The sequence below is a fragment of the Pristiophorus japonicus genome, chromosome 1, assembly GCF_044704955.1.
Source record: "Pristiophorus japonicus isolate sPriJap1 chromosome 1, sPriJap1.hap1, whole genome shotgun sequence".
Classification (NCBI taxonomy): Eukaryota; Metazoa; Chordata; class Chondrichthyes; family Pristiophoridae; genus Pristiophorus; species Pristiophorus japonicus.
Window position 1 is genome coordinate 85,251,831 of NC_091977.1, and position 12,275 is coordinate 85,264,105.

General features: G+C 43.0%; 1 protein-coding gene across 7 annotated transcripts in view; it reads right to left on the reverse strand.

Annotated features, from left to right (window-relative positions):
- The window catches only part of dock8 (dedicator of cytokinesis 8), a 464,486-nt gene that overhangs the window by 122,486 nt on the left and 329,725 nt on the right, over window positions 1–12,275 (reverse strand). For 6 of the 7 annotated variants that reach the window (XM_070881523.1, XM_070881482.1, XM_070881464.1 and 3 more), the window contains 4 exons: window positions 10,935–11,005; window positions 7,400–7,544; window positions 3,347–3,448; window positions 477–572 (listed from right to left, as the gene is read on the reverse strand). In XM_070881523.1, coding sequence (XP_070737624.1) covers window positions 477–572; window positions 3,347–3,448; window positions 7,400–7,544; window positions 10,935–11,005 — 414 coding nt within the window. The remainder of the gene's footprint in view (window positions 1–476; window positions 573–3,346; window positions 3,449–7,399; window positions 7,545–10,934; window positions 11,006–12,275) is intronic. The other variant, XM_070881473.1, reaches the window with a different exon arrangement.

A 12,275-nucleotide genomic window follows, 5' to 3' on the forward strand; every position in this document is an offset into this window, starting at 1 on the left:
CTGACTTAATCAGAGACTTGTTATTCTCTATTTGGGATCTGTGCTGTATCTTGTTGTTCTTATCTTATTTCTGTGTAGCTGATAAAGCAACAGAAGGGTGACCTGAAGAAAGCTCTTGGATCCACTTGTTTACCAAGTGTCCAATGTGCCGATCTCAATAACTTTACAGCAATCAATACAAATCCTCCACTTTATGTGCATACAACAGTAATCCTCTCAATTCTATCCTTCTGCATGCTCAGCCAAACACATTCCTGAAATGGAAGGCTAGATATAAACTCAAATTGAAGCTGTTTCTCAGACTGAAAATATTTTAATTGGCCCCTTAGGTTTGCCTGGGCCACTGTTGCTGTTAAGGCAACACTAGGGGGTGCAGTGGAGAAATTCTCCCTGCACAACCTTTATATGTCCATAAATTGTGAACAAAATAGTGCAGCACAGCTCTGCAGAGAAATTAAACTAGTCAGGAGACTTACCTGGGTATGCACAGAGGAAACTGCTTGTATCTCAACATTGAATACACCTTTGTGGCCATCAACCCATTTGATTGGTGGAGACTGGTTGGGAATCTTCTGCGTTGAACAAAAAAGATGATCGCAAAGTGAGAATTCATATTTTCTTAATAGAAAGTACTGCAACTGTATTTGCCAGGTATTATAGAGCACTTTAAATTTTGCATATGAGAGGAATGAAGTTAAGTAGAGTATGTTACAGCAAGGAAATTTCTCTTTCAGTCGTTCCTGATGTCATACTTTTAGCTGTGTACAGTTGTTTCCAGCTGTCAGGTAGCTGCAAACAGCCCTTTTCCCATTCACCCATACTCTTTCTTCCCAACCTGCAATCTCACATGAGCTCATGAGACTGCTGCCTGGCAAATGCACAAATTGAGGAGGGAGAGTCTGGAAATGCTGGAATCTGGGGGTAACTAAAGTTTTACATATGATCTGAATATAAATGATCTTTGCCCTTGAAGACGATATTGTATAGTTGTTTTGAGTTTCACCAGTGTAATGCAGACTAGAACAGGATAAACGCAGCATGACATAGGTGAAAGGTAATAAATAATGATAGTAATGTTCGATGTTCTTATGTTCTTATAAGACCTGAAAGTAGAACCTCATGAATTTCATTAAAGAGGCTGCAAGTGCATATGAGTGGCTGTCATATGGGGATAGAATTGGCTGTGTATAGCCTCACAATCAAATAGTTAACACTTACTGTCAAGGGTCACATAGAAATAACTGGCACCTGTGGAGCTGAGGCCCATTAAAAAGTCAATGCCTTCAGGAGGGGAGGCAGGGAAGGGAAAAAAACTCACTGAGATAAAAACTAAAACAACAAAAAAAACTTCTTAAATTGACTTAGATGGGGGCACATGGGCACTGCACACTTTCTTCTTTAAGTATTACACTACTCAGAGTGCAGTGAGAATGTGAATCTTACTCGGAGAGTGGGGAAAAGGTGGAACTCACTGCCACATGGAGTGTTTGAGGTGAATAGCATGGATGCATTTAAGGACAAGCTAGATAAGTACATGAAGGAGAAAGGAATAGAAGGATATGGTAATAGGGTTTGATCAAGTAAGGTGGGAGAAAGTACATGTGGAGCATAAACAATGACCGAATGGCCTGTGTCTGTGCTGTAAAATTCTATGCAAGTGTTAATATGTACTTCACTTTCACCTATTCATCCAATGTACGAATCGTATCTGTGCTCTGTGTGAATTCTGTAACTCAGTGTTTTGAACTGTCTGCATGAACAGGAGGTTGGCCATGCATTTAATCAGAATTTTATCCTGGGGAGGTCCCAGCAGATTGGAAAACTGCAAATGTAACGCCCCTATTTAAAAAAGGAGGCAGACAAAAAGCAGGAAACTATAGACCAGTTAGCCTAACATCTGTGGTTGGGAAAATGTTGGAGTCCATTATTAAAGAAGCAGTAGCAAGACATTTGGAAAAGCAAAATTCAGTAAAGCAGAGTCAGCATGGATTTATGAAGGGGAAGTCATGTTTGACAAATTTGCTGGAGTTCTTTGAGGATGTAACGAACAGGGTGGATAAAGGGGAATCAGTGGATGTGGTGTATTTGGACTTCCAGAAGGCATTTGACAAGGTGCCAAGTAAAAGGTTGCTGCACAAGATAAAAGTTCACGGGGTTGGGGGTAATATATTAGCATGGATAGAGGATTGGTTAACGAACAGAAAACAGAGAGTCAGGATAAATGGTTAATTCTCTGGTTGGCAACTAGTAACTAGTGGGGTGCCGCAGGGATCAGTGCTGGGACCCCAATTATTTACAATCTATATTAACGACTTGGAAGAAGGGACTGTGTAAGTTTGCTGACGATACAAAGATGGGAGGAAAAGCAATGTGTGAGGAGGAAATAAAAAATCTTAAAAGGACATAGGCAGGCTAAGTGAGTGGGCAAAAATTTGGCAGATGGAGTATAATGTTGGAAAGTGTGAGGACATGCACTTTGGCAGAAAAAAATCGAAGAGCAAGTTATTATTTAAATGGAGGAGGATTGCAAAGTGCTGCAGTACAGCGGGACCTGGGGATACTTGTGCATGAAACACAAAAGGATAGTATGAAGGTACAGCAAGTGATCAGGAAGGCCAATGGAATCTTGGCCTTTACTGCAATGGGGATGGAGTATAAAAGTGGGGCAGTCTTGCTACAGCTACAGTATTGGTGAGGCCACACCTGGAATACTGCGTGCAGTTTTGCTTTCCATATTTATGAAAGGATATACTTGCTTTGGAGGCAGTTCAGAGAAGGTTCACTAGGCTGATTCCGGGCATGAGTTATGAGGAAAGGTTGAGTAGGTTATACCTCTACTCATTGGAATTCAGAAGAATGAGAGTTGATCTTATCGAAACGTATAAGATTATGAGGGGTCTTGACAAGGTGGATGCAGAGAGGATGTTTCCACTGATTGGGGAGACTAGAACTAGAGGGCATAATCTTAGAATAAGGGGCTGCCCATTTAAAACAGAGATGAGGAGAAATTTATTCTCTCAGAGGGTTGTAAATCTGTGGAATTCGCTGCCTCAGAGAGCTGTGGAAGCTGGGTCATTGAATACATTTAAGACAGAAATAGACAGTTTCTTAAATGATAAGGAGAAAAGGGGTTATGGGGAGCAGGCGGGGAAGTGGAGCTGAGTCCATGATCAGATCAGCCATGATCATATTGAATGGTGGAGCAGGCTTGAGGGACCGTATGGCCTACTCCTGTTCCTATTTCTTATGTTCTTATGTTGTTATATCTGCCCAGAACCTGGTCCTGACAAGGTCAGATATATCACTATAAAATCAATCACGAGTGCTGTATAAAAATAAAACTTACCTCTGGAGAGTGCATGGAGTATTTGTTGGGAAGTCTATCCAAAGCCACCGGGAGACAGTAATGACCAGTCTGAAGACGCTCATTCATAAGAATCGGCAACCACTAGAAAATAAAGGTGGCAAAATGTAATCAATTTATTGAATGCTGCAAGGTTCAGCAATGTTATTTCCACAAATTCAGTAGCCAGGATATAAATGGGTACAACCAAATCTGATGTATTGTTAAATTCTGATATATTGGTTACAATTACTACTGTGGCTGTACCAGCTGAAAGTTCAGGCTATAGGCTGAGCTAAGAAAAATGGCCGGGGATGACAGAACTCCCCGCTTGAGAGTCCCCTCCTCTGGCCACACCCCAATGATGCAGGAGACCATGGGACCGAAATTCAGCCTCCCGAAAATGGCTCTTACTGTTGGAAAATGGTGGCCATGCGGCGGAGTCGAATGGCCGCCAACTTGGGGTCGAATGGCTGCCGCTGGCGAAATTCGCCTCGGTAGTTTTTTTGGCGATCCCCACTTCCACCGCGCTGCTGCCGAACCCTCCTATGTGCGTCATCAAAGCACGCATCGCCGATCTCCTGCACCTCCATCGAAATTCAGGGCAAAAAATCTTCGGACCGCTGAGTGGTGTCCCCGACAACCTTTTCTGTTGGTGCTCTGTGTTCGAAATATGTGCGACATGGCTGTTCGGCACTTATTCAAGGGGAGGGCGCACTGCCGTGGCTGCCATTTTATTTTTTTTGTCGGCCGACTGCTAGATCAGCCTGACAATTATGCCCCGGGTTCGCCCAGGCCGGCAACAGGCAGCCTGGCACCCCCTCTTGGATGCCAGGCTGCTGGCCTGGCTGAAACTCTCCCTGGTGGCCCAGTGGACTTAACTAAAATAATTGCAGAGCTCGCAGCGGCTCTCCCCTTTAAATAAAGGGAGGAGACCTGGTGACGCACATGCGTCATGACGTCATCAGTGCCAGGCCGATGACTGACAGCAGCGGATACTCTGCCCCGCCTCCACTTCCGCCCCTCTAATGTGCGAACTTCTGCTCACCGCCGCACTACCGCCCCCATTATGACTGACTTTCGGTCCGCTCGAAAAAAAATGACAAAGAGCTGAATTTTGCGCAAGAGGCCACCTCATCCACAGCAGCAGTGAAAAGACATCAACAGCGATAGATGTGACCCATTTCGGGCGGCGCTGAATTTCTACCCTAATGTTTGGAGTGGGCTGAGGTTCTACTCCACACAAGGCCCTGCAGAAATTGTTGGGAAAGACCGGTATCTGGTGTATCTTTGTTTTGCCTTAACTGGCAGGTCTTTGCCGCACTCCTCCTGTACATATGGCTGGAATCAAATGGAAGGGCCAGGGATTTTTGGCCTAATTATATCTGGAGGGAGGAGAGCATGCCGGGAGATCTCAGAGATGCAGTGATCGTGACCATCTTTAAAAAAGGGGACAACTGTGGCAACTACAGAGGGATCTCCCTGCTATCAGCCGCTGGGAAAATCGTCGCTAGAGTCCTCCTCAACCGTCTTCTCCCCGTGGCCGAGGAGCTCCTCCCAGAGTCACAGTGCTCAACGGACATGATTTTTGCAGCGCGACAGCTGCAGGAAAAATGCAGGAAACAGTGCCAGCCCTTATACATGGCCTACTTCGACCTCACAAAAGCCTTTGACACTGTCAACCGCGAAGGTCTATGGAGCATCCTCCTCCGTTTCGGATGCCCCAAAAGTTCGTCAACATCCTCCGCCTACTCCACGATGACATGCAGGCCGTGATCCTTACCAACAGATCCATTACAGACCCAATCCAAATTTGGACTGGGATCAAACAGGGCTGCGTCATCACCCCAACCCTCTTCTCAATCTTCCTCGCTGCCATGCTCCACCTCACTGTCAACAAGCTCCCCGCTGGAGTGGAACTAAACGAGAGAATCTGTGGGGGGCTGTTCAACCTTCACCATCTCCAGGCCAGGTCCAAGACCACCCCAACCTCTGTCGTTGAGCTACAGTACGCGGATGACACCTGCATCTGCGCACATACAGAGGCTGAACTCCATAATCGACGTATTTACTGAGGCGTTTAAAGCATAGGCCTTACATTAAACATCCGCAAGACAAAGGTCCTCCACCAGCCTGTCCTCGCCGCACAGCACTGCCCTCCAGTCATCAAGATCCACGTGGACAACGTGAACCATTTCCCATACCTCGGGAGCCTCTTATCAGCAGACATTGATGACGAGATTCAACACCGCCTCCATTGCGCCAGTGCAGCCTTCGGCCGCCTGAGGAAAAGAGTGTTTGAAGACCAGGCACTCAAATCTACCACCAAGCTCATAGTCTACAGGGCTGTAGTAATACCCGCCCTCCTGTATGGCTCAGAGACGTGGACCATGTACAGTAGACACCTCAAGTCGCTGGAGAAATACCACCAACGATGTCTCTGCAAGATCCTACAAATCCCCTGGGAGGACAGATACACTAATATTAGCGTCCTTGACCAGGCCAACATCCCCAGCATTGAAGTACTGATCACAATTGATCAGCTCCGCTGGGCAGGCCACATTGTCCGCATGCCAGACATGAGACTCCCAAAGCAAGCGCTCTACTCGGAACTCCTTCACGGCAAACGAGCCCAAGGTGGGCAAAGGAAACGTTATAAAGACACCCTCAAAGCCTCCCTGATAAAGTGAAACATCCCCACCGACACCTGGGAGTCCCTGGCCAAAGACCGCCCTAAGTGGAGGAAGTGCATCCGGGAGGGCGCTGAGCACCTCGAGTCTCATCGTCGAGAGCATGCAGAAATCAAGCGCAGGCAGCGGAAAGAGCGTGCGGCAAACCAGTTCCACCCTCCCTTACCCTCAACAACTATCTGTCCCACCTGTGACAGGGACTGTGGCTCTTGTATTGGACTGTTCAGCCACCTAAGGACTCATTTTAAGAGTGGAAGCAAGTCTTCCTCGATTCCAAGGGACTGCCTATGATGATTGTATTGTCTTAATTTTCTTGCAGACGTTATAATTTTTAAAAATGTCTTTATTATGTCACAACTCTTATTTCCATTTGTGAATGGAGCAGAAAAAGCAAGATGACGGTGAAAGGATTTTCAGAAATATTTCTAGCAATTGACTGCTCCGTTTCTTGCTGGCTCTTGCTGACTGCCCATTTTTCATTTGCAGCTTTTTGAACTTGCTGATTGGTATCTTTCCTACCTATTCACTTGTGATTTGTAACTGTTTAAAGAACATGGGACTTGAGCCAATCAGGTGGAAGTGTTGCATAGAAATGTACATATTGACATGTATGATGTTTGAAGTTTGACAGATAAAAAGGTACAATAAGCCAATTGTTTTATATTGAATTCAACTCATATCTTTGGGTGACTGCACCATTCCCAGTCATTGTATGGGAGCAGGTTCAAACTTCTGTTTTCAATTTATAACTTAGTATAAATTGATCCCACATCCTAAATTTGCTGTGCAGTCTCTTGCTTATGAGATGAAATAGCCAAAGGGAATAGAAACTATATTTCAAAAATAAATAACTACTTTTAAATTATTTTTTTCCTCCCATTATCCTTCTTACACCTTTTCTACTAAAGGTGGCAACTTTACTAGGGTACCATTCCATAAACAGCAATAGGTCACTAGCACCTCAATCCAGTGGCCATTCTTCATGTGAGAACCAGGAGAGCAAGTATCAGACACTATTTGACCATAGGGGCCATCACAGCTGAGCCCAATCTTGTTCTCACCTCATGCCCACAAATACGAATTGTTCAGCAAGGGTCAGTGGCTGGAAATTAGGAGTCGGAGCTTTGCTTAATTTTTCCCCTCTCTAGCACAGGAGCACCTATACCAAGTCTAGTTCCTCAACTAATTAACCTGACTGGGAAATCGTGTTACATACAACGCATAAAAGGTTGAATCCGGAACCTTATCCATTGAGCTATCAGAGGAATCCTGTTTTAATGACAAATGTACAACATCACTGGGACCGACTGGTCATATCAGTCCACTCTTGTGAACAGAACGTGCTCTGCAAACTGACATAACTTACCGAATAACCAATTAGATTCTCTGGTGAGCCTACTTGGTTCTGTTTCTGTTGGCAGCTGATGTGGTAGAATGTAAACAGCAAATGATGTCTTTCTGTAATCTTGGCAGGAAGTTCAAGTTTTACTTCTTCATAAAAATCAGGAGATCTGTGGCACAAGAAAATATCAACAATCAACTGTCACTGGATATTGTTATTTTGATTAGTGTAGATGGTTGCTTCAGCCCAATTCGCTATCTTCACAATGCAAAACCTTCACATTCTGCTTACTGCAGTAATGTCGACTTTGGTTTACTTTTATTGCATATCTGTGTTGCATATTTGCATTTCAAGCAAATATATGTGAAATTTACCGACTGCACTAAGCCTGTGTCTATTAGCGATGCTAATAATAATATATAACAATAATAATAGTGATGGATGGGCCACAACACGTTGGTGGGGTAAAAGATGTATAAAATTTTAATAGCAGAGGAAAGATCTTCACACATTCTTTAATAATTCGAGGAAGCTTAGCTATTTTTCAAAAAGAAAAAAAACAACAGTGCCTGTTCTAATATAACAGCGTCCTTCTCAGGTTAAAAAGTAGAAATGTGAATGCACAAGAAAGGCCAGCATGTCACTGCCTTTCTTATGATACTGTAGGAGTAGTATGTGTAAATTGTTTTTTTATCTCGTCTATGTGGAGAATTATATTCACATCGAGCCATTAAGTGCTCAATAATTTATAGCCAGTAATTTCCTTGGAGCTGCTTCTGCTCCGGCTCTGTAACTTCGCCGCAAGTGCAGTGGAAACCTCGGTAACACGCATAAATAGGATTTCTGCCACACTTCCCGACAAAGTTATGGCAGCGGACTGGAAGTAGCTCCAAGGAAATTCCTGCCTATGCCTTTTTATTTTTCTGAAAGCTGCTCTCAGTCTCCTAATCCAGACTTTCCAGTGTCTGTTCCTTGCCATGATTTTTTGAATACTCAAATATATTGGCTCCAAAATTTGCCACAGAATTACCACGACTGTGTCAGGTCCCCTTCCTGCCTGAGCGGTGGGAATTCCCATCTGACAGAGTCCCTATCTCATAGTTACTCACGGATGGTGGACCAGACACTGATTAAAAACGCTTATTTTTTGTGATAAACCCATTTTCAGCCAGGTTATCACTCGTAAATATTTCAAGGAAAATTTTTTAATGCAAACTTGTTTTTAAATTACGTTCTAAAACATTGCCCGATTGCACTGGTACATGGCAGATTCTGTGTTTGGCAATATGCAAATGAGTTTGAGCAGAAACTTGAGCAAAGAAAATCATTTCTGAAAACGAGCGCAATTTGTGCCTGGGTCGCCGACTGCCAATGGGATTGGATTCGTCGTCCCTATAGGTGAGTATGAGGTGCTGAGCTGTGGCTCAGTGGGTAGCACACTCGCCTGAGTCAGAAAGTTGTGGGTTCGAGTCCCACTCCAGGAACTTGAGCACATGATTGTGCTCCACTCAAGTGCAATGCTGAGGGAGGTGCCGTCTTTCGGATGAGATGTTAAACTGAGGCCCCATCTGCCCACTCAGGAGAATTTAAAAGATCTCATGGCCCTATTTCAAAGAAGAGCGAGGGAGTTATCCCCATTGTCCTGGTCATTATTTATCCCTCAATCAAAATAACAAAATCCCCATTGTCCTGGTCATTATCACATTGCTGTTTGTGGGAGTTTGCTCTGCGCAAGTTGGTTGCCGCATTTCCCACATTACAACAGTGACTACACTCCAAAAGTACTTCATTGGCTGTAAAGTGCTTTGAGACATCTGGTGGTTGTGAAAGGCGCTATATAAATGCAAGTCTTTCTTTCTTTATTTCATAGGCGCCGCACAAGTTCCGGGTTTAGACACGCACTGTGCATGTGCCTAAACCTGGCAATTGCGATCTGTCTAGAATCCTTTTGACAGAGCATACGAATCTGAAGTAAATGGGCAGCGAATGCTCGTGAAATTCTTACACCTGATAATAGCAGGCGTAAGGCCCGCTTTTATCAGTGTAAGCCTTTTAAAGGACCGAAAAATACATTTATTCAATCATTTAAACATTTATAAACCTGTGAAATAAGGTAAATTTATTTTTAGACCCTTTAAAATGTAAATTTATTTTTCAAAAAACTTAAATTTTTGTTTTAAATAATTAATTAATTCTATTTTGCTTAATTTTAAATGTGATATTTTAAATATATATATTTTAAGTGTTTGTGTATTTTTGGGGGTATTCCCATTCATACCTATGGTGATTCCATACAAATGGAACTCACTACAAGTATGAATGGGAATACCCCTACTTTGATTGGTTAGGCAGGCCCACGTGATCCAATGGCCACTTGTGAAACGCCAGTGCCCCTGGGATACGCAGGCCTACGCGTAGAGGCCCAGGAGCGCAAGTCGCCGAACCTCCTGGACCACCAGGTAAGTTTGTCGATTTTTTTTCCAGGTCGGAGACATCCGCCTGCATGAAACCTCCGACTGCAATTTCAGCACTATTATCGATATCTATCATCATATACACACGCAGACGCACACACACACACACACACATACACAGACATCGTTAGACTAGAATCCAAACTTGTCCCTGAAACAAATGTTAACAGTCCACTTTGTAACTGACTATTGCACCAGTATCATTAAGATTACAAACACTGAACCCCATAATGAAAGCCCGCTGAAGTATTCCATACAGGCAGTCCAACATTACCGAATTAGGGTTTCTGTATATAGAAGGTAGCAATTCCTCAGTATGTCTAGTCTATTTAGGAAATGTAAAAGTCAACCTGTAAGATTAGAGTAAGAAATAAGGACAGCTTGTCATATTTGCCCATATACTTATCATCAATGGCATGGCTTTGTTGGTTCACAAAGCTCATTTTAAGTGATGCCACTTATACCTCCTGCTATTTTTGTCTTTCTAATGTGATGGCGTATAAACAGACACAATTAGAGTGCGAACTGATGCTGTCTGCAATGCTTTTTGGTAAAGAAATACAATTGACTAAGTTGTATCTCAGCCCCATTGAGGCAAATCTTGACTTTATGCTGCCACCTAATTGCCCATGGTAGCTGTGTTTGTGGCCAGAATACTGTTACATAGTCCTGGAGTCCTCTGTATCTGGTGGTTGCCTCCAGCTGCACGAGGTAGATGGACGTATGTCCGTTGCTTTTGTCCATTACATACTGTCCATTTGCCCACTGTATCTGTCACACAAGATCCTTTTGCTTATTCTTGAGAGTTTCATTTCTGCTACTTTCTCTTCAAATTTTTTTTACTTTCCTATCTTCTCGAGAGAGTGGGGAGGGCTGGTGCTAGTAGCGTTAAGTTGAGTGCTGAAGTAGGAACAGAACACGTTACCTCTACATGCCCAGTGATTAGGAAATGGCACCGGGAGGCATTAAGAAGAGGACAAAAAATACATTTCAAAAATTAAGCATACATATGTTAAGTGTTTGTTATTTGCGGACTACATCAAGCAGAATTTGTTGTTTCATGTCCCCAGTTATGTAATGCTTACTTGTTATGGTAAGTAACCGCAGTGTACGTTTCTGAAACAAACTCTGCACTGCTTGATTTTCCAAAGAGAACCTGAAATATAAATAAAAGGGCATTTAAAGTTAATTGACATGCTGCTAAAAATACTTGAACGCTTTTAATTGTTTCTTTTCTCAAAAGTAGTGGAAATAATAGAAACTAAATTGTTTAAACTTATTTCATCATCTTTTGTTTGTGGTCAAAAGTTACCTCCTCATTAGGATGCAGAGATTTCTAAAAATTCTTTCTTTATGCCCTTTGCATCTCATAAATTATCCCCTATTTTTCCATCTCCGAGTCAGGAGGTGCCACAGCCTTTGTTTATTACTCTTAAAATTAGCACGGCTTCGGCTGGGAAATGAATAAACAAAATAAAGCCTACCTTTGTATCTCACTCTGTGGCTCTACATTTTAGTGTTGAAACCCTCTGAACTACCAAAGTATCCTGAATGCAAGAAATTATTGCTTTATTTGTTTCACATGTTAGGCAAAGCATTTTCAGAGTCATGTTACATGAGAGTCAAAAATATACTGGAGCCCATTTTCCTATTTCATTCTGACCAAGCATCTGTGCCTGTCCAGAGTGGGCTGGGTCATTTGACTGGGCTGGTCACATCCCCAGTACATACTAGCCCCCTTTCCCTGGGGCATGAAAGCATGCTGGACATCCCCCCAAAAAAAGAAAGGGCACTTGTCTGCAGGCCCTTTTCTAATCGTCCCATTGGAGGGAAGCCAGATGCACGGCCATTTTTAAAAAGTACAAAATCACTGTACAAGTTTGCTCTGCTGAGGATACAAGAACCAATTTTCTGATGCGCTCTCCCAGCAAGTGAGGCACCGTGCCAGGGACACACATTTGGAAGTGTAAAAGTAACCACAAAACTGGTGCTGCTGTTCCAGATACTGATTCTGCTTGAAAACTCCCTTTGACATGCTCACTTTAATCTGATTTGCACTTACTTGTACCTTTTACCATAACGCAACATTGGAGGTTGAGGAGAATACTCTCTCTTTGCTATTTGCAGCAAAATCATTAATGATCGGAAAAAAACATGTTTTTGATTTTTCACCAAATAGTCACCAGCGAAAGAAATCTTCGCCTGTGAGATTTTATCCAGTCAAACTTAAAATTTCTATTTTGTTCAGTGGAAAATGAATTTCATTTAGATTTATCAATAATAAATGATGGTAAACATGCAAAGTTAAATCATCTGAATAATCAATTGCCATAAGTCCCCTGGAATAAAAGTCACAGCCATGCATAAGGATGTCATTATACTTCAAACACTGGACTTAAGAGCGCTATATACAGCCCACAGGTTTG